At 49.5% G+C, this 20664-nt stretch overlaps 1 protein-coding gene across 7 annotated transcripts in view; it reads right to left on the bottom strand.

Moving 5' to 3' along the window:
- The window catches only part of Atp11a (ATPase phospholipid transporting 11A), a 111270-nt gene that overhangs the window by 51774 nt on the left and 38832 nt on the right, over positions 1–20664 (bottom strand). For all 7 annotated transcript variants that reach the window (XM_036209340.1, XM_036209341.1, XM_036209342.1 and 4 more), the window contains exons 2-4: positions 9976–10098; positions 2845–2934; positions 2079–2159 (exon numbers count right to left, since the gene is read on the bottom strand). In XM_036209340.1, the coding sequence (XP_036065233.1) occupies positions 2079–2159; positions 2845–2934; positions 9976–10098 (294 nt within the window). The remainder of the gene's footprint in view (positions 1–2078; positions 2160–2844; positions 2935–9975; positions 10099–20664) is intronic.

Raw genomic sequence — 20664 nt, 5'->3', positions numbered from 1 at the left:
GGGAGGCTGCGCTGTTCTTTCTGGGGAAAGAATTTACGTGAAAGCTGATATTCCACAAATTATCCAGATGCTACAAATGGAAAAGTGAATTCTAAATACTGGAATGCAAATTCACACTGTCCAGTGCTCTGCGGCAGAAGGATCTAGAACATATGAAGCAGGCAAAGGACACACCTCGAAATATTTACAAACGGCTTGTCAGTCCACAAACAGATCCCCAACCTCACTGGCTGTCAGGGAAGTGTGAATATGACACCACCAGGCACGCACTCAGATGGCTATGATGCGCTGAGTGCATCAACATCAGTGGCAGAGCCTGCAGACCACGGGCAGGAAAATGTTCTGCTGTTCAGGGAGGCATCTGCCCAGCTCCTCAGGGGCTTAGAGCAATTCTACTTGTGGACATACCCCAAGAATTAAGGATCTACATCCATCAATCTATGTCTAGCCACAGATACAATATGTACATTTATTATTTGATAATTAAAAATAAATACATAGGGGCAGGGAAAGGTAAAATCAAAATAAATAAACAGATAAAGAACCTGGAACAAAGATCAAATCAGTGTCCACACAAATGCTCTGAGCAGTGTGCTTCAGCAGCGTTAAAATGAACCGATTACCAAATGCCCATAGACGGACTGTGGGATAAACTAATGGGGATCTAAGCACACACACCCCAGAGTATTTCTCATTTATGATGTGGATCGGAGCTCTGATATGCTACAGTGTGGGTAAACCTTGAGAACATCATGCTACCTGAAAGAGGCCAGTGGAAAACAATGTGTCCCTGAGACAGCTTTCTCAGATACAGTCACTGGCCACATCAATCAAGACAGAAACTCCCTTCAAGGGTCAGCAGAGGCACATTCTAGGGTGAGGCAGAACAGGGCCTAGGAGGCTGGACATGACACTAGATTGGTCTGGTTGGCTCAGAATGTACAGAGCTACTTTCTTCTCCCATTCAAAGGCATAAAACCTGTGACCAACTGATTCTAACTCATTTCAGCCTGAAGCAAAACCAACTTCTACAGTCTTAATTTCCCTATGAGTTAGCTGAAACTGGTAAACCAGACTGCCCACCTTGAATGGCAGCATGGACACCTGCCTTTCTGTTTCTGAGATTTTTTTTTAAATTAAAAAAAAAATTGTACAAATATTTTTAAAAACTGACAATTTAAACTTACAATTTATGTAAAGACAAGAGGGTCAAGGTCCAAAATAACAGCAGTTCCATTTATATCCTCAACTTGAAAATTTTACTACAGACCTACAGTAATGAAGCAAGGTATATAAAACCCTAGTGACAGAGATGTATCAGCTGACAAACTCAGCACAGATATAAGCAATGGGGAGAAGATGGTCTTTCATCAACTGTTACTGAATACCTACATGCAGAATAAACGTATTGCAATTCAGCTCATACACTATATTTCATTTACAAGAAACATGACCTAAAGTAATACAACTTTTGAGGAAACACTAGGGTAAATTTTAAGGCGTTTAAATTATGTCTCAATCTTTAGTATGTGTCTAATGTTAGCTCAGCATAAGAAGGGAGCCCCCGCAATGTGCCCCCAACACACTCAAAACAAATCAGCCACCAATGCGAAGGCGCGTTAAAAGAACCCAGAATCCGGTGAATGAACTAGTGATGGCTACAGCAGGAAACACTGAAGCGTTTGGATTCTAGCCCAAAGTTTAAAATAAACATTTGTAAATACATACGGTATCAGTAAAGCAGTGGATAAAGCAAATGGGCATCAGGCAAATGCCCTTTGACTAAGAATCTGAATAACTGACAGACGTGGTGACGGAGGAGATGAATTCAGTAACTTGCTTCCAAGTGGGGTAAGGAAATATGGCAGGCGACTGTACCACAGGTGGATACGGCGTCTGACTGACATCCTTATGGTACAGCGAATTGACAGCATATACTTTTGATTTTAAAAAAATGGTATTGCACATCTGTAGTCACCCTAACACCAATCTAACGATGAAAAAACAACATATCATGTTGTACACGACCTCGGAGCACAAGAAACCACGAGTCAGTACTCAGACTGTGAGAGTCTTACCTGCTTGATGGCTGTCACAGTGATGACAAAGAAGAGTGGGAGCCCGCTCGTCACTGGACTTGTGGGTGTGTCGATGATCAACTGTGAGGACAAGACAGCCATGCAGTCACCTTGAAAACACTTGCTAGCAGCCGCGGCCAGCGAGCTGGACTGGCAATACAGACTTTTCCCATGCGCTTTTACCTACTAAAGCACGTTGCTGGCTCCCTCCTTGCCCTACAGCCTGGACAAGAGGGACACCACCTGTCCTGGAGACTATAATGCTGAGGGAGGCTCCTTAGTAAGGGTGTGCTGAAGGAGAGCAGTCAGCATGTGGCGAGGGCACAGTCTGACTCTAGAGACAGGGATTCCTTTAGTCCATTCCACGGGTGTCACACTTGAGTTATTCTGACAGAGTTCACGCTGGGGTGGTGTTTCCATGTCATTCATAGTCATACTTAGAATAATTTAGAAAACTGTAACACTGTTGCTCACAAAGCGCAATCCACCAGCTGCTCCCCGCCCACACCCCTGCTCTGTTCCCGCCTCTCCTGTCTCCCTGCATGTACATCTGCTTTGCATTTTCTGAGTTTCAAGAAGGAGTATATGGAGACGCCAGGTGCGGCTGGAGACCTTGCCCTGTCTCTTCTTGGGGCTGGAATCAGAGAACCCAAGAATGAATGGCAGATGAGGGGGTGTCACATCCTTGCTGATTTTAGTGACTGTGTGTCACTTACTTGAGACTCAAATGACATTTGCTGAGACAGAGAGCCAGGACCATCCTTACCTGCACCAGGAAGATGATGAGAAAATAAAAGTTGGCTATTCTTCTGAACTGTTCAAACAGGTTCTTGGGTATGAAGTTCCAGAACGTGTACTGTATACAACAAAGGCAAAGGAGGTCAGTTTATGTGGTGCTCTCCTACGAAAGAGCAGTGCCGAGTATGAAATGTGTAATTTTAGATACAAACTCCCCCGAATTTAGGTGTTAGACACTTTTGTCAATGTTATACAAGGCCCCAAGACAAGATGCTAAGACAGCGAACCCTCCGAAGGAACTGCACCCAAAGGGCCCGGCCCATCGAGTCAGGGAAGAAAGAAAGCAGTCACTGTGCACATCCAGAGTGTGCCATCAGTCAAGGGCCCAGTGGAGACTTAGCACAACTCTTGCTCAGGGGGCCACTTCCTGCGTCTGCTCATCTCTCCTGTTGCCCAGTACAACTGAGGGACGCAGCAGAAGGCAGAGTCTGAGCTGCCTGGAGGCTTGTTTCCCTGATGGCAGGCATGGAGTCCACACTGCAGGGTGTTGCATCTGTCTGCAGCCACATGCAAGGTGAGGAAAGAGGGTGGATCCCACACTACATGCTCTCCAAACTGACCACTCAGTGTCTGTACTGAGAACAGTGGCTACCCTCTACATGCCCTCTACCCTGTGGTGCTCTCCACGGCCACTGGCCTTTTCACGTAAATTTAGAAGTATGAAGAGACCCTCAAAGTTACTGGTGGGAACTCTGCAGATCCTGTCAAGAGGATTGACATCTTAACACCGTCTTCCTGCCCAGGGACACTGACCTTTCACTGTCTCACAGCAGTTGTGCAGTTTCAGCGTTCTGTCTGTGTGACACATGTACTGGGAAGAACTTAACAAACCCCAGGGCCCGGCTAAAGCAGACACTAACAGGACAGAGGCTGAAGTTCTAGAACTTGACAGACATCGCACATACAACCAACATGCACTTCTCCTTAACTGGACTAAAGAGGGCAAATAGAAAAAAAATTCGCACCTTCCATCAGCTTTCTAAGAAGCATTAAAGACACAAGTGTCTGTAATGGCAGTGAGTGTACCCTCATTCTCTCAGATTTCTTTTTTACGTTTGTTTTTTTATACAATTCCATCACCAAATGGAATCATTATTATTATTATTATTATTTTGATTTTTCTGACAGGGTTTCTCTGTGTAGCTTTGGCTGTCCTGGAACTCGCTCTGTAGATTAGGCTGGCCTCGAACTCACAGAAATCTACCTGCCCGAGTACTGGGATTAAAGGCAAATGTAATGATTTCAGGTCCTACTTTATGAAGCCAACCTATTTTGAAGCTAAGATTCATTACTTGCACATTAGTTAATCAAAATAGTCCCAGCACTCAACATCCAGTGGTTCATGGCTGCCTGTAACACCAGCTCCAGGGGGTCTGACACCTCCTTTTGGCCTCCACAGGTACCCGTACTCACACACGCACATTTCTCTATACACACACACACACACATACACATAATCCCAGCACTTAGGAGGCAGAAGTGGGTAGATAACGTTGAGTTCAAGGCTAGCTTAGTCCACATGGTGAGTTCCAGGACAGCCAGGGATATGTAGAGAGAACCTGTTTTTGTTTTTTTTTTTTTTTAAAAAAAAGCCCCTGGATTTCTATGTTACTTAGCAACAAAGTCATATTGATGGAAACTCAATGTTTCCTCTACTGAAATATTTACAGGTGACAATCATTTGGCATCAGGCTTTCTTTCAAAATGACCTCAGAGGACAAAGGGAGAAACAGGTGCAGCATCGGCACACAGGTCAATATGGGGTGACCAAAGCACTCGCTGTATGATGGGGAAGAGCTTGAATATGTTTCTATTTTTGTAAAATTTAAAAAATGGGGGTGGGGCTGAGGACATGGTTCAGATGCAGAGCATTTGCCTAGCATGTGCAAGGCCTTGAATTCAATTCCCAGGATTATAACGAGTAAATATTTTATATTTGGAAATTCTGGTAGACTCTTTCAAGCTTTCCACACACATTGATAATGATTCTCTCCTATCTGTCAATGAAGAAAGATTTATTTGGGAGTGAAGAAAACAATCAAAATCCGGAACAGACCACGGACCTCCGGTGTGTCAACAAAGCAGGGCCTGGGATTCACGATTCAGGCCGTGACGGAAGGAACTCCTGACTGGGACAGTCACTAGCATAGGTGGTGTGATGGGTGGAGGTTTTGCTGTAGCTGCTAAATGAAACAGTCTTCATGACTGAGCCACTGTGTGGTTGAACTGGCCCTGTGGGCTGTTCCTGGAGAAGGTGAACGGGACCTCAACTCCACTACAGTGGGACACAGTAGGTGACCCTGGTGTGTACAATGTGTTTCCGCAAAGAGGGCCACATGCATGTCTACACCGGTGTTACCTGAATGTCGCTGTTCTAGTAGCCTGAAATTTTACCATGTACCAGAGAACCATGCACTACATAGACCTACCACGGCTGAGGGCTGTCAGCTCTGTAACCCCAAGTTTCAAAGTCTTAATTAGTCATTACTGCTGACCACATGTAACAGAAAGCCAATAAGAGAATTCAAATGTCCATGAACATATGACACCTCCATGACAGATAAAACAAGGGGCTGGAGAGATGGCCCAGTCAATAAAATGCTTGCCGCGCACGCATGAGGACCAGGGTTCAGATCCCCAACACCCAACAAATAGCAGGGCCCAGAAGTGCCAGTCACAACCTCAGTGAGGAGGTGGAGACACGGAGACCCTGGAGCTCGCTAGCCAGCCAGTCCAATTGATTAGCTAAGCTACAGGTTCAGGGAGAGATGGCCTAAAAAAAACAAAGAATCATTAAGTATGGTGGTGATATTTTATTTGTGCTGAAATGTGATTTTATTTTTATGTTAATAAAGTTGCCTGGGGATCAGAGCTAAGAGCAAGCCATTAAGCAGAAGTCTGGCAGTGGTGGCACACGCCCTTAATCCCGATCACATGGCAGGCAGAGTATGTGTTCAAGGACACAGCCAGCATGGTGACACACGCCTTTAATCCCAGTACCAACCATAGAGACCTGGAGGTCTGTAAAGACAGGCAGTAATGAAGAAGTCATGTGGTTGGGTTTAGAGCCAATGAGAAGGCAGAACAGAAAGGCATTAAAAAGACAGGACACAGGGAGAAGGTCTCTCTCTCAGGGGAAGGAGAGCAGTGAGTGGTAAGATAAGGTGGTCTTAGCTCTTGGCTACTGCTCGATCTCTGGGCTTTTAACTCTTTACTTGGCTCTGTGTTTCTTATTTAATAAGACCGTTTAGAATTATATCTACAATTAAGGCATTAAGGAGGACACCCAACTGTGACCTATGGCTTTCACATGCATATGCATGTATGTGCACACTGCCCTCTTCTTCATGTTCTCACACACATGTAACTGGAGCACTTTATTATAAGAGCTGGTACTGGCCACGTGAGAGTGGCAGGTCAGCCACACACCTTCTATCCTGCCGATCTGTAAACGTCTACGTATTTGCGGGGACCCGTGGCCAGCACACAATGCCTCACTGTCATCCACGCTCAGGTATCGAGTTCCACTTCTACTTCACATCAGCAGTGGAAAGTATCCCAGCTTGGAGAGTCTGTTATCAATGACTAGGGGGAGGAGCAAGATGACTGGGAAAATGAGGAGGTCACAGCGTCTCCTTCTCCCATGGAGATGTCTTGAGGTGTGCTGACCCTCAAGAGACAGTTAATAAGCCCCGCTTCTTCATACTCATCGAGAGTCTGTTGGGCTGTCTGTCCTCATCCTGAGCAGAGGGAGCCTGCTGGCCTCTCTGTGTTCACACTGAGAAGAGGGAGCCTGCTGGCCTCTCTGTGTTCACACTGAGCAGAGGGTGCCCACTGGCCTCTCTGTATTCACACTGAGCAGAGGGAGCCTGCTGGCCTTTCTACACTGAGCAGAGGGAGCCTGCTGGCCTCTCTGTATTCACACTGAGGTGAGGTTGCCCACTGGCCTCTGTGTTCTCACACTGAACTGCGGGTGCCCATTGGCCTCTCTGTTCTCACACTGAACTGTGGGTGCCCACTGGCATGTGAGTTTCATGTCCACACAGCCTCCTGCTCCCCTGGGTAAGCCAATCTCTGGCTTTGTGTTCCCGGCTGGAGGAAGGCTCACAGAAGTCCTACTTCATCGTCTACATGCTATCACAAGTCAGGGGACACACTGGGAGGGACTAGCACTCTTCTGTTCTGATGGCAGCCGGGAAATTAGAAGGTCCCAGAGCGTCAGCTATCATCCACCTGAAACAGACCCAGCCCACAGGCCTGAACCTTACTGCTCCCCAGAAGCACTAGAACCAGATACTCGTCTGTAATCAGCTCGCATGGAGCTCTCCTTTGTGACTGGGAAAGGGGCTGTCAGGGACAGTAAGTCTCAACGCTATGCAGGGTTGCTGGTGCTGGGAATGAGGGTGCATCATTACTTGTTTAGGGGGAGTCATGGGGGACAACAGCCCTGCAGAGGAACTCCATGCTCAGAGAACAGTATGGTTAAAGGCCACTTATCTACCTCGTGGCTACTGACATGTTCCTGCCACTAAGCCTTAGTTTCTTCATAAATAAGCTGTAGCCTCAGAAAGTTGCTCAGCATTTAAGCAACATGGTAAATATGGAAGTCATCTGTATAAATATCCATTAAAAAAACACTCTGTCTAAAGTGGCAGAGGTAATCAGTTTCACAATAATCAGAAATAGTCCAGCTTTCCTAACATATGGGGTGTGGGTGGGGGAGCAGGCAATGCCGGGGCAGCCAGTGTTTACTCCGGCAGCCTCCTGAAGGCAGGGCAGGCCCCCTGTGAATTTCATGCCCCAGGGACCATTCTGCCTTGAGACCAGAGTCTCCCTAGACACTGGGCATGGGAAACTTATATGTGGCCAGAGGCCACGAGGAGCCACGAAGGCGGTCATCTTCATCTTTCTTCTTCCATGAAATGGCAACTCTGGCTAATCACTACCACTAGTAACAACACCCCTGCCACGGTAGGCATGTGGAGGCCTTCCTGTGACCCTTCACGGACAAACACTGCCACAGCTTCCGGTTTAATCAGACTGCGAGGCTCTGAGGCATTCTTTGGCATTTCTAAGGTAGAAACAACATTACTATAGACATAGTCTCCAAAACGTTTGTATATCTGTTGAACACACTAGTACTTTTCACATACCTGAGCTGTTTTTCAAGCAAAAACAATGATAAATTCCCAATGATGCCTCACAGACTTGCACTTAGGTTTGCATAAAGCCCAGTGTCAGTTGAGGTCCAGAGCCCTGCCTCCTGTCCAAGGGTCTACCCACCCTTCCTGAATTTGACTGGTACAGGGGCCAGGCTGACACATCACTGGCTACTTGTCACGGAGACTAGGCACTGATGTTCCGCAGGTGCTCACTCCTCGTGCTGACAGCCTACTGGAGGCTGAGATGAAGGGTCCTGGAGTGGTTCTGCTAATAATTCCTGGCCTGTCCTCCCTCTGGCCACTCTCTGCCCAGAGTGTTGACTTAATTCTGTTGGTTCCTGCTCAAAAGCTTCCTGGTAGGAAGGAGCCTCTCTAGCTCTCTAGGAGAACTGCTTTTGAACACCCCTGGGACCTGCAATTCCCGCAGTCTCCCTGTGGATTTCCTTCCCAGAAGTCAAGGAGGCTGTGGTGGTTCCTGTTCTCCAGGGGCAAAAACAGAAGTAAGAGCCTCTCACCATCACTGTGGGCAACAAGCCCCAAACGGATAAAAGCAATGGGTGAGGGTGGGGCTCCCGACAGCTGCAAAGCCCCGGAGCCTCTCAGAGAGCTCAGTCAGGCTGCTCTGCTCTTCACAGGCATCCTGTACAGCCTGGGCAGAGCCTGTCTGCACACAGATCTCTCTCTCTCTCTCTCTCTCTCTCACACACACACACACACACACACGGACACACACACACACACACACACACGGACACACACACACACACGGACACATACACAGATACACACACACATGGACACACACTGCACGAGCGCACACTTGCACACACCCCCTCCCAGGGTGGTGGTGGTGATGGGTCTGTTAGAGAACACTTTCTGAGAGAGAGGCGTCAGTCCCGTCTGTGAACACAGGGACGGGGAGGTATCTGTGTTCCATTGGTCTCTTCACTGTCAAGCCTATGTCACCTCAGGGACACTCGTGTAGGTTTTACTTGTAAGTGTGCTTACTGGCCTAGGTTGTGCTTCTGGACAAAGCTATTATAAATATTTTAATGCTGCTGTTACAGAATAAATAACAGTATAAAAAAGTCCTTGGGAAGCTAACCTTTCGGGTCAACAAATGCAGGGTTCAGGGTTCTAAAGAGAACTTAGCAGATCTCGGCACAATGGCATGCATCTGTGATGTGAGTGGTTCCTCCAGAGCTGTGCATGTCAGAACACCAGTTGTCAATTACACAGACCTCCTTCGTGGGAGTCTTATGCAACTTAAATAGGCCTACCTGTGTCTCAGAACATTTGTGTTCTGCTGTGACTTACATATCTGCACCTTGGCGCCACACACACACACACACACACACACACACACACACACACACACACACAATGCATACACAGTGTACAGACACACAGCACACAAATGCATGTGTTTTCAGATATGTCTGTTCATGAGGGAAGTGTTCCTGACCCTCTGGAAAGCCAAGTCCATCCTCCTGTTTGAGGCCACAACTCCTCACTCCCACCCTCCAACACTCTCAGACGTCTTTCCATGTGGTCCACATTTCCACATCCTGCTGATGACAAAGCACCTCACTAGAGCGAGGAGACCCAGCTGCACTCTTCCTCCGTCGGCCGCACCTAGCTGGCAGACCTGGCTGCTAGGCACAGCCAGGCAGTGTACGGGTAAGGGGCAGCATCGGGATGTGACTCACGCCTTACGCTTCAAGTCTGACCCTCCACTGGGGGAGATTACAGAGAAGTGGGGAGGGCGAGGCCCAGCAAAAGCCATGCAGGGGCAGTGTGGCTGCTGGCAGAGCAGTGCCCCCCCCCCCCCCCCCCGCCCCGGGGATGGCGCACGGCAGCACCTGTGCTGCTCAGAAGGTGCTGTCCCTTGTGGCAGCCTCCCTCAGGCAGAAGCTCAGGGCAGGAGGTGAGGCTACCTTGGAGGAGACGATTCTGTTGTCGGGGTATCTCTGTGGAATGTAGGCCTCTGCACCCGGAGGGGGCTCCTTGTGTCCCACGTAGATGGTCCGACTGTCCACCCAGTTCTCTTCTCCGGCACACTGTGGAGAGAAGAGCACCATCAGCATGTGCCTGGAGCTGGGAGTGCAGATCCTCCCACAATGCTGTCACACTGAACAGAGACATCCTGCTGACATGGAGGCCACAGTCCCATCCCACCCCCCACCTGAGTGCATTCTGATGCTGTGGAGGGTCACATGGAAACACGACTGGCTTAGCCCTACAGGTGAGGGGCTTTAGTTCTGTAGCCAGTTGTTCCCCAGGCAGACACTGACACGGGGAGTGGCCCAAAGCACTCTAACATAGGGTACTGACAGAAACAGTGTGAGGCAGGGGGACTGTGCATTTCAAATACATGGTCAGGTGCCAGGCCCAAAAGACCAGGAGGGCCTGGGATGCACCTCCCTCTTGGATGACCTCTGCTGCTGGGACACTCCCAGTTCATGGCCAGTAAAGGTATTGTCTAGCAGACTGGCACCTGTGTGTCTGTCCAGTTACACATCCATCCTTCCTGGCTTGCTCCGTAGCCTTTTACATGACCAATCCCCCTGTTCAGCGACGTGCTTGCTGAAGCCACGAAGCCCTTCCCATGCGTCCCCAGTACACTCTGCTGCAAGATGCCTAAATGCATACATTCTGTAACGGTGCTCTCTGTTTTGTCTCTGTGCATGCCCCCACCTGCACGTTTCCTCAGTAGGGCCCAGCCTTGTTTGTGCACAAGTCTGAATAAACAGCTCAAACTGTGGCCACACGCCCAGGAGCCAGGCAGAATGAATGCTACTGTCACAGGAGCCACTTGCCAGCCCTGGGGTCGAATGCGACGCGGCCACTCCCAGAGCAGTGACTGGTCTTAGGCCACAATGAGCTGAATGAGCATTCCCTCAGGATCTCAGGATTTGGCTCCTCAAAGGGAGCCAACTTAACCATACCCACTGCCCTGAACCAGCTAAGGCACAGTGGCTGCCCAGCAGGTACTACATTAGTCAGAACAAAGGCCCAGCAGCCCCTCCCAGTGAGAGAAGATTTCATGTGCTGCCTCTGAGTGAGGGGATGGGAACCAAGGCCTTGTAAAGAGCCATACACCATTCCTCTGCCAGGAAAGCCTGGAGGGCTCCACCAGCTCATGAAGAAGACAGCTGCCCAGTGCTTCTCACCCCTCCGGGTCAGGCCTCTGCACTGAGTGTTGTAAACACACAGAAAGAGAAGGCACAAAGACCTTTCAGTGTCTAGTGACACTCCCAGAAACCATTGCACTAAGCTTCAAAGGCAGTGGTTGAGTTTCAGGAATAAGCCATGACCCCTGCTGCAGGCTGCAGGAATATATCTTAAGAACTCAGCTGGTTATAGCAAAGTCACTACCTGGAGGGATCAAGGAATTCCTCCAGAGGAAGCCAAATTCCAAGGAGCTTTTGGTGTTATTTGGCTTGTTATATATCAGCTGTATTCTGTTATGAAAATCATGTGTACCTTCATAGTTTTCCCAAATGACTTTTCCCTTAGAAGGGCTAACAGTGTGAACTGATCACTCTCTGGACATACACATTCCAGGTATTTGGAGAACAGCCTCAGGAAAGGCTTTCTCTGGAATCAGATTATCTCCCTTAGCCACACTTTCAAGGACTAACAGTGATAGCAGCTCACATACAAGTCTCCTGACTTAAGGTAAATTCCACAAGGGGACACCGCCTAGGTCACGTGGACATTAAGTAATAGCTTTATACAATTTAGTTCGGACCCTCCCTTCTTATACAGGGACTTCCAGGGCACGGGATGGAGAAAAGAGAAGAGAATGGAAGAGCTAGGTGGGTAAGATCTTGAGAGGAACAAACTGAGATGGGGGAGAACTAGATTGAAGGGCTAGAAGAGAATACTAGAGGAACGAGATGGAAGATGAGGAAGAGCCAGATGGGAAAAAACAAGATGAGGAAGAGCCAGATGAGAAAGGAGATGGGAGAGGAGCTGATAGGGGAAAGAACTAGATGGATGAGAACCTAGAAGGGACAGAACTAGATGAAGGAATGAAGATAGAACCTAGGGGGGACAATAGTTAAATATAGAGAGAAATCAGGCAAGAAAGGAGCTAGACATGAGAGCAGAGTATAAGCTTGTAGAGAGAAAACTATCACAGAATAATAAAGTGTATGAACTAAGGAGTTTTGTGTATATAGATTCATTTCTTTTCATCAAAGATTAATTATCACCTGGTTTTAGATTCTTCCTGGACCCTGGGAGAGGATTATGGAGGGGGCTGGACTCTGAAGTCACACCACAGCCTCAGGGGCACCCACTTAGAGGGGAGCTAACCTTTCCTCTCTGCCCTGCAGGAGAGAAGGTCTGGAGTGAAAACACCTCCAAGCCTATAAAACAGGACCCTGGAGAAAACCACTGACCACACAGTGCAGCTCCCTTAGGCCTCTCCTCGAGGTTCTTCTCACGTCTTGGATCACGCACTTCCTGAAAAGGTCTCACACCCAGGCCTGGCAGCACACCTGTGACAGATGCATTGTGCTTAGTGGCTGGGGATGGCTCTAAGCTGAACTGTGGGGAGCTCTCCAGGAAAGGGTTAACCACAGGGCAGCGTGGGCTGAGGGCAGAGACACTGAAGGCCAGGCTCTGTTCTCAGTGTGCTAACACAGGCAGTTAAATATTAATTCCTGCTCTTCCTGACCAAGCCAGGAGCTGGAGCTGCTCCTACGAATCATTTGACTGCCTGGGTTTTTAAAATAAAACCCACAAGCTCTTGTCCCTGACAGATGCCAAATCGGGGGGTGGGGGGGTGGGGGGGGGGGGGTGGCACCAGAGGCCCGGATCACAGCAAGAGTTTTAGATTAGCAAGAAGGCTATTAGGGCTGGGCCCAACCAGAACAAACAGGCACTTATTAGCAACAACAGAAGTCTAGACCAGCCACAGGACCTTGTTGGCATGACTAATTAATAAAGTACTAAAAAGAACAGATCGATAAATCTGAGAGGCAGGCAGGCAGGCAGCACTTCCATGAATAAGGCAAAGGATCCAGGCTCTGTCATGTGCATCACAGGAGCAGATGGAGGGGTCTGACAAGTTGGCAGGAAGACGCTCTGTCCTGTCACTGTAGACCCTGGATAGGAGGAAGCAGGCTGTGGGTGCAGTGCCTGAGCCCACAAAGGCCAGCCCTACTTCAGGGGCTCAGCAAGGGACCACCAGAGCTATAGGCCAGGAAGCCACAGGCCCCACTAGCAGAAGAGCCTGCAGCTAGCTGAGGAGTGCATCTTCTTAGAGCTGGGGCCCACACAGGTGTCACTGAGTTGGAGTCCTGCCTGGAGACCTGCCCACTGTCACTGTCCCTAAGCACAGTCTGTACTTCCACTCAGACTGTAGAAGAGAAACAGTATAAAACAACTTAAACACAGAACTCTGGAGTGCAGAAATAGCCACCCAGACTGGACATTTTTGTCTTACGGGTGTCATTTGCGCTCCTTCACTGTGGGCAAAGGATGAGCACACAGGAGACCACAGTGACCCAACACGCCACAGGGGCTTGCCATCCCTGCATGCTTTACTCCATATACATACATACACTGTGCCCAGAACAGTTAACCGTCAGGAACAGACTCTCACTGTCCATTCTCTAACCTCAATCACGTCATTCATGTTTGAAGCACAGAGAGGAGCCAACTGGTACAGCTCACAGGAGCAGGACAAGGGATGTTTCAGAATACCCTAAAGACAAGGCCACTCTAACAGCAAGACTTATCATCCATTCAAAGGAACTGGAAAGGGTTTAACAAAATAGAAGAGATGGACAATTTGTCTCCATCACTTCATCATGTCACTGTGTCTCCATCTTGATGGAACTCGGTGGCTTTCACTGGACCCAGTCCATCCTACATCCCTCTCAAAGCCCCTGGGATCTTCTCCCCACCTGAGCTGCGATGTTCTTGACCCCTGTGTGCCTCCCAGCCAACTGTGGTCTGCTCACACATCTCCATCACACAGTCACATTACAGACCGATGGCTGGGCGCTGGAGGGGGAACCCTGCACTCAGCAGGTTTTCCTAGAGGGCTCCATAGTCTGGGCAGGTGCTGAGCTGTCAGGTGACTGCCCTTCATGGGACAGCCCATACACTGGTGACTGTAAGTCCCCACATGGACCCTGGGAAGATCTTTCTAGCAGGTCTGGCGAAGACTGGAGACAGTGCGTTTCCACCAGACTGAGCAGGCTCCCCCAGCCTGAAGAAAGATGCAGGCCCAGCTCTAAAATGCACATTTAATCAACATCCCAATGCTGAATTCCCACAGAAAGGGGACTCAGGAAGCCAATTTCTCATCCATCTTTGGCCTGCTGTGGGAGAACACCAATAGCACTGTCCATTCTCTTCCACTGGCCTCAAGCCTGAGGCCACTCAGAACTTGAGTATTCCCAGCACCAAGACGTATCACTCAAGCAGGGCTGGAGAAGTTCCCATGACCTTTCTTCAGCAGGACGAAATGCTCTGGGGCACAGGGTAGGTACTTTACACACAAGCCTCCCTACAGTCTTTTCCAGAACAATCGTGAACAGCAGCTATCCCAAAAGTGGGTGCAGAGGTCCTGGCGAGCCTGGCTAGGTTTGTTTCTTCTGGGAGGAAAGTTCATGCTGCAGGCTGCCCTCCACTCGCTACAGGTCAGGGGTCTGTAGGCAGACCTTGTGGGCCACAAAGCGCAGCTCTCCAGGGACAGTGATGGCCTTGGGTCTACGCACATACCAGATTCCCATCTTCTCTCAACCACAGGGCAAGTGTGTTCGCGTGTACTTGTGAACACAGCCTGGGGATTGTGTCATCTCCATCTCTCAAGATGAACAGCATCTCAAGGTGTCTCTTAGGGAAGATGGCTTAGCACAGGGTCTGCTCACTTCTGAGCCAAGAGACAAGTGGGCTTCAGTATGAAGAACTTGCTTTCAGTTTTCAGACTAGTGAGAGAGAACCAGCCATCAGCAGTTATGAAAAGTAAAGAAGGAACAAGGATCCCCAATCAGGTCAAACTCACTGATGGCGGTTCCCACGGAAGACACACTGGAACTGCCCGCACCCTGTTCACTGAATAAAGCATTCCCTGGAAGCCTCCAACCCTCTGTGCAATTCCTGGCTGGTTGGGCCCTATCGAGAGATAGTTAAAGTTCTGCAGCCTCTTCAAAGATGAGCAGGGAGATACATTGCCAAACATGACTGCTACTAGCCCAATTTTCCCAGTGCACCGGTCTCCATACAACTTCAGTGAAATGCATACCAGCATTTCAAGGCCAATGTATCCAATTTTAAACAGACACTGGTTTCAGCTTACTTTAAACCTGCCAACTACCTCGCTCTCCCCACAAACAACTCCCCCGAGAGTCCTGTACCAGGAGAAACAACCAGAGTTACTGTTCTAATCTCTGGACTGACCCAGGACAGAAGAGCTACTGGCAAGGATGGTAAGTGACCAGACCCCAGGGTAAAGGCCACTGGGCATGCCAAATCAGCCCTCACTTATGACCCACACAGGACAGAGAAGAGGACAGAGCTCACTCCTTGCAGGGCATGACTGCACCTACATGGGTCATGCAGGCAGACTGGACCTGTGTAGAATCTAAGTAGCTCATACCCTGAGGGAGATGGAACAATGGACGCGCAATGATGAACCAGGGTTCTACCCTTGCGGCCTGCAGGACAGCAACTACACACAGGTGTCTCAATGACCAGGGGCATCGAGGAGGAGAGAACCAGGATGTCCTGCCGTGTGCTGGATCTCAGAGCTCAGGCAGGCAAGGCCAGCCACAGAGGGCCAACAGGCACAAACCAAAGGTGGGGACTGTGAGGCTCCACTTACAGGAAGCAGGCAAAGCTTCACGGGCAGGAATGGCTGCCCAAGGTAGGGGAGGTATGGGGAGGGGAAGGGTGTAAAAGGGAGAGCTCCTCTGTGGAGATGAGAGTATTGTAAATTAGGTTGTGGTTACAGAGGCATAACTTGATAAATACACAAAAATCACCAAATTTTACTCTTTAGACAGGCAGGTCTTTGGACACATTCATCCCATTTCAACAAAGCTTGCCACAGGGTCCTTGGGTTCTAAGAAAGGTCATGATTCAAAGTAGGTGTAGCCGGAATCTAAGTGTTTCTGCTCTTTCTCTCAGGCTGTGGACACACCTTCCCCTTCTACCACTCCAGTAGAGGGAAGCTGGACTTCCTGAAAGGCTGTCTTCTCTCAGTTTTAGGGAAAACAAGCAACATTCTTAAGATTTAGGCGGGGAGTGTTATTTCGTGTTTCTGGGGGAGTTTGTGCATGTGAGTGCAGGTACCCTCAGGAGAGTCTCCTGGAACTGGGTTATAGGTGGCTGTGAACTGCCCAGTGTGGGTGCTGGGAACTGAACTTAGGTCCTCTACAAGAGTGCTACCACTGAGCCATTGCTCCAGCTCCACCCCCCAATGCTAATTTGTAATGAAGCACTTCACTGAGTTCAGTGGGTCCCCAAAGGAGAGGCCTGGAGTAGGGCGAGTGCGGCTAGGCAAGTGTGGGTGGCCCAGCAGGGGTCCTCACCGGTGCCTCTGCAAGCACCTGAGATGACAGTCTTGCTGCTCTAGGAGGGACAATATGCATGGGAACTCAAAATTCGGAGCATGACCTGGTCACAAAGCCGTATCTCCAGAGCAGCCCACCGTCAGCAGTCAGCTGCCCTAGTCCAGCTAAGAAGTGAGCACCAGGGACAAGTTTTAAATAATACACAGGAAGGCAATCTTGGCCAGGGCCAGGTACCTAATGGAAGCGTCCAATTTCAGCTGAAACAAGTGAAATCCACTAACCAAATTACACATGGCGACAGGACAAACATGTCACTGAGCTCAATTCCTGATCGATTTAACAGAGGCAGTTCCTCCTGAGGATGATGTTCAAGTTTATAGGTATCCAATGGCAAGAGTTATTGCCATGGTGTCTGTTTATGGCTGTAAATGGAAAAGTCCCCTGTTCAATAGCTCCAAGACAGCACACACTTGGGGTCAGAGAGGTGCCCTGCCAGCTCCTGTTCCCCTAGTCACATTCTGTGATGAAGCCCACCCCACCCCCAATACATCCTCTGTCTCCCAGAGTCCAGGAATACCTTTCCCTTCTATACGGGTTGAGGGAGTCCTTCAGTCTGGAGCCCTAGGACTCTCTCAAGTACATTAAGTATAAACGCAGCATTCAGCAGCTTTCAGGAGGCCCAGCCATCCCTCCCAGCTTCTTCTTGTCTAGACTTGTGGCCAAGGTCCAAGGTGCTCAGTGAAAGGGGAACCCCAACAAGCCTGTTCAAGGCCCAAAGCTCTCAGGCAGGGGATCCCTACAAGCCTGTCTGCTTATCTGCATTGTGGAAACACGTCCTGCCATACTCATCAGTACCAACTTTCCCCTCCAGCTCTCTGCAAGGCTCAGTGGGTACTCCTCTGCTGTGAACATGATTTCTAAATATAAAACCATTTAGATCACAAAAGTACATTGACTATTCACTTGATTTGGAAATAGTCAATCTGAAAACCATTAAACACTCACTGCCTAAACCATAACTTCCCAGATCCAGAACCAAAATAGAAATAGAAACTGTAACCACAAATGACTTTGGCTTGCCCTGGGCTTGTCTCACCATGCACAGCAGCAGCAAGAGCCTCTGAGCTTCTGGGGTTTCTCGTGGTGCTGGGGTGAACAAGGCGGGTGGGTTAGAGCCAGCAACAGTAGGAACTGCAGTCTGACAAGCAGGTGGGGACTGGGGTGACAGTACCGCTTCAGGGAAATGTCACTGGAGCCAAGGTAACCAACCACTTCCTAAGACCCACCCCTGTGTGGACAGATGCAGATCCTGAGTGCTACATGTACAAACCGGCTGCAGTGACTCTCTAAGCTCAGACAGGAGTCTGGTGAGGATGGTGGGGAGTGGACAGGCTGCCCTGGGCAGCATCGCAGCTTCCCATATTGACCTTGACTGAAGGCTTAATCACTGCTTCTATAGAACATGACAGGATCGCCATCACTGACTGGAGATCTAACAGTAACTGCAGGCCTGGCGTCAGGAAACTGGGAGCTGTTTTCACCATGCAGAGGAATCAGTGTCTCTGGGCCACACGCCATTCACAGAGACCAACTCTCCCCAACCCACAGACACAAAACTTCCTTTTGCTCGGCTTCATGCTGGGTGGAGCAGGGAAAAGGTTCTGGAGGACGATGAACTCAGGTGTCGGCTGTGAGGCCAGAGTCTACCCCCAGCATCAGGAGAGGCTGCACTGACACTGGCCAAAGGGGAAGGCATCACTTGGCGGCCATGATGCCTGATTAGCTGTAGATGACCCAGAAGCTGGTTCTGTTGCCACTCACCTGTTTCCTAGAGCCTGGGTACTGGCAAATTCTGCTTGGGCCTCTAGCCCTGCGGCATGATGCCAAGGCCTCTTTCCTCCCAGATGCAGAACAGAGATGAGCTGGAGCCTAGAAGGTCAGTGCTGGCAATGGCCTTGCCTGTGGCCAAAACCATGGGCCAATCCTTGGCCTGTCAAGCATGGGTGGTGATGGGGATAATGTGGGGAGGAAGGCCAAGGACACAAGAGGAGGTATGAGGAAGAAGGGAGAGTTATCAATGTCCCCACCTACAGACCTTCCCACAAGCCACTCAACATGCTAGACACAGATCTTCATGTCCTTAGTTATTAAACTGACAACGTAACTCCCATCACTTCCTGACAGGAAAACAGGGATAAAGTCAATGGATGCAGTAGAGGGAGGAGCCTTGTCTGTGGGCTGGCAGGCAAGGGAGCTCTGAAAGCAGCTAACCTGGTCAGGTGCAGGATAGAGAGCCCACACCAGGTACCCAGTCCCTCATCTCCCCAAGCCGCACCAAACCTGTCACAGTGGCCAGGCCTGCCAAGTGACTTCTATATTTATCCTCCATGGCTGATTCCCTCCTTCTAAAGATGAAGGAGCCAAAAAGTTCAGCAAACATATCCAAAATCAAAACCAAAAACATTGTGGGTACACATGTGAGTTTAAGAAACTGAAATTATACACCTTCCAACTACACTGTGGGCATATTTGCAAAATACTGAATCTGTATCTAATGAAGATGCATGCAGGGCTGAGTCAGTAGTTATGGAACACTGTTTAGTGAAAACACTGGCAAACCGGGTAACAACACCACACACAATGACTCCTGAGAGCACAGTTCAGCTGGAGACATCTCAAAAATCAGAAACAAAAGCCTGAGAATCCAAAGCTAAGACTCTACCTTGGAGACAAGACGGTACTGAAGCTGGGGCTGAGCCTCAGCGTCAAGGCCTCCACTGTGCAGACATGATGGCCACATTAGAGGCAGCAGGCCAGGCTAAGCATACAGGAGTTCCTGGCAGGTTCACGCCACTCCCATCATGCCCTGTGGCTTTCTAGGGAAAGCTCCATCTTAGGACTGGGATAAAAAGATGAAGGACAGAAAGGAAACTTCTCAAACAAACCACACGTGGAGACGCCTCGGGAGGAGAGAAACTGCAGAGCAGATCTGAGCAAAGACCTGGAAGACCAGTAAGACCCTGGCCAACTCCATCACCTTCCACACTCATGGTGATGACCCAGCGCCACTCAGGGCCACCTCAGGCCGTGTGCTGTGTCTGATGGATACCAACAAAGTGGGGCCGTCCAGGTTCACCTCTGCAGAGGGAGCCTTGTCCCTTCCAGACCCAGTCCCCAGTGTCCTGACACCCAGTCCGGATGTTCCCACATTTGTCCCTTCACAGCAAGCTACTGAGTTAGGTCTAGACACTTGGTACTCACATAAGTCTGGCACATGGGAGACCGACAGTGGCACAACAGGGCTGAGTGCAGAAGCCACAGCATAGTCAGGCAGACACACCCCTAAAGTCCTTGTCCAAGTGTACACGGTGACAAAGATGTGGTGTCTGGTCACCAGAGAAGCCAGAACTCACCAAGGAGAGGTGGCTCTCAAGGAGATGCTTCCCTTGGCATCATCCATTAGACCCTGGGCTGGCACATGGACAGTAGTCTGCATGGAACAACCACGCCCACACTTGGATTCTTGCCAAGAAAATAAGAATACAAAGTACCTACGTTGGTAGCATGGTATGGCAATGTTTGGGACATGCTGAAGCTCATCTACATTTACTGCAACAGGAACTGTGGTGTGAGACACCACATACCAGATTAGGCTGGTGGTGGCTCATCCAACTGGGAAGGAACCTACAGCTCCAAAAGTCCCACATAGATACCGTGGCTGTGGTAGGCTACCAGTGGAGACTCCCTGGACCTTCTCCAAAGGACAGGCAGTAATGTATGCCCACCTATAGGGACCCACCTTTGAAACATTCACCCATGGAGTATCTAAAGGCTAGGCCCTCCTGCCCTGCTTTGGGCCTCTGTAGTAACAGAATCACAGCCCAGCATCCCGTCATTTCTCAGGATACGCGCTGTACATGCATTTTTGCTCCATCTGTCTCATGGGTCCAGTGGACTCGAGGTGCAGTGCACTAAAGCAGGAAACCAGAAGGTAAAGGCCTGTGGCTGTCTCCTCCCACTCCCATTCAGCATCCTTATTGATACTGAGGCAGCGATTCAGGTCAGGTCAGCTCTGTGTGCTGTCCCAAG

The sequence above is a fragment of the Onychomys torridus genome, chromosome 17 (genome assembly GCF_903995425.1).
Source record: "Onychomys torridus chromosome 17, mOncTor1.1, whole genome shotgun sequence".
Classification (NCBI taxonomy): Eukaryota; Metazoa; Chordata; class Mammalia; order Rodentia; family Cricetidae; genus Onychomys; species Onychomys torridus.
The sequence above is the reverse complement of the archived record's forward strand: the minus strand, read 5'-3'. Positions and strand labels throughout refer to the sequence as shown.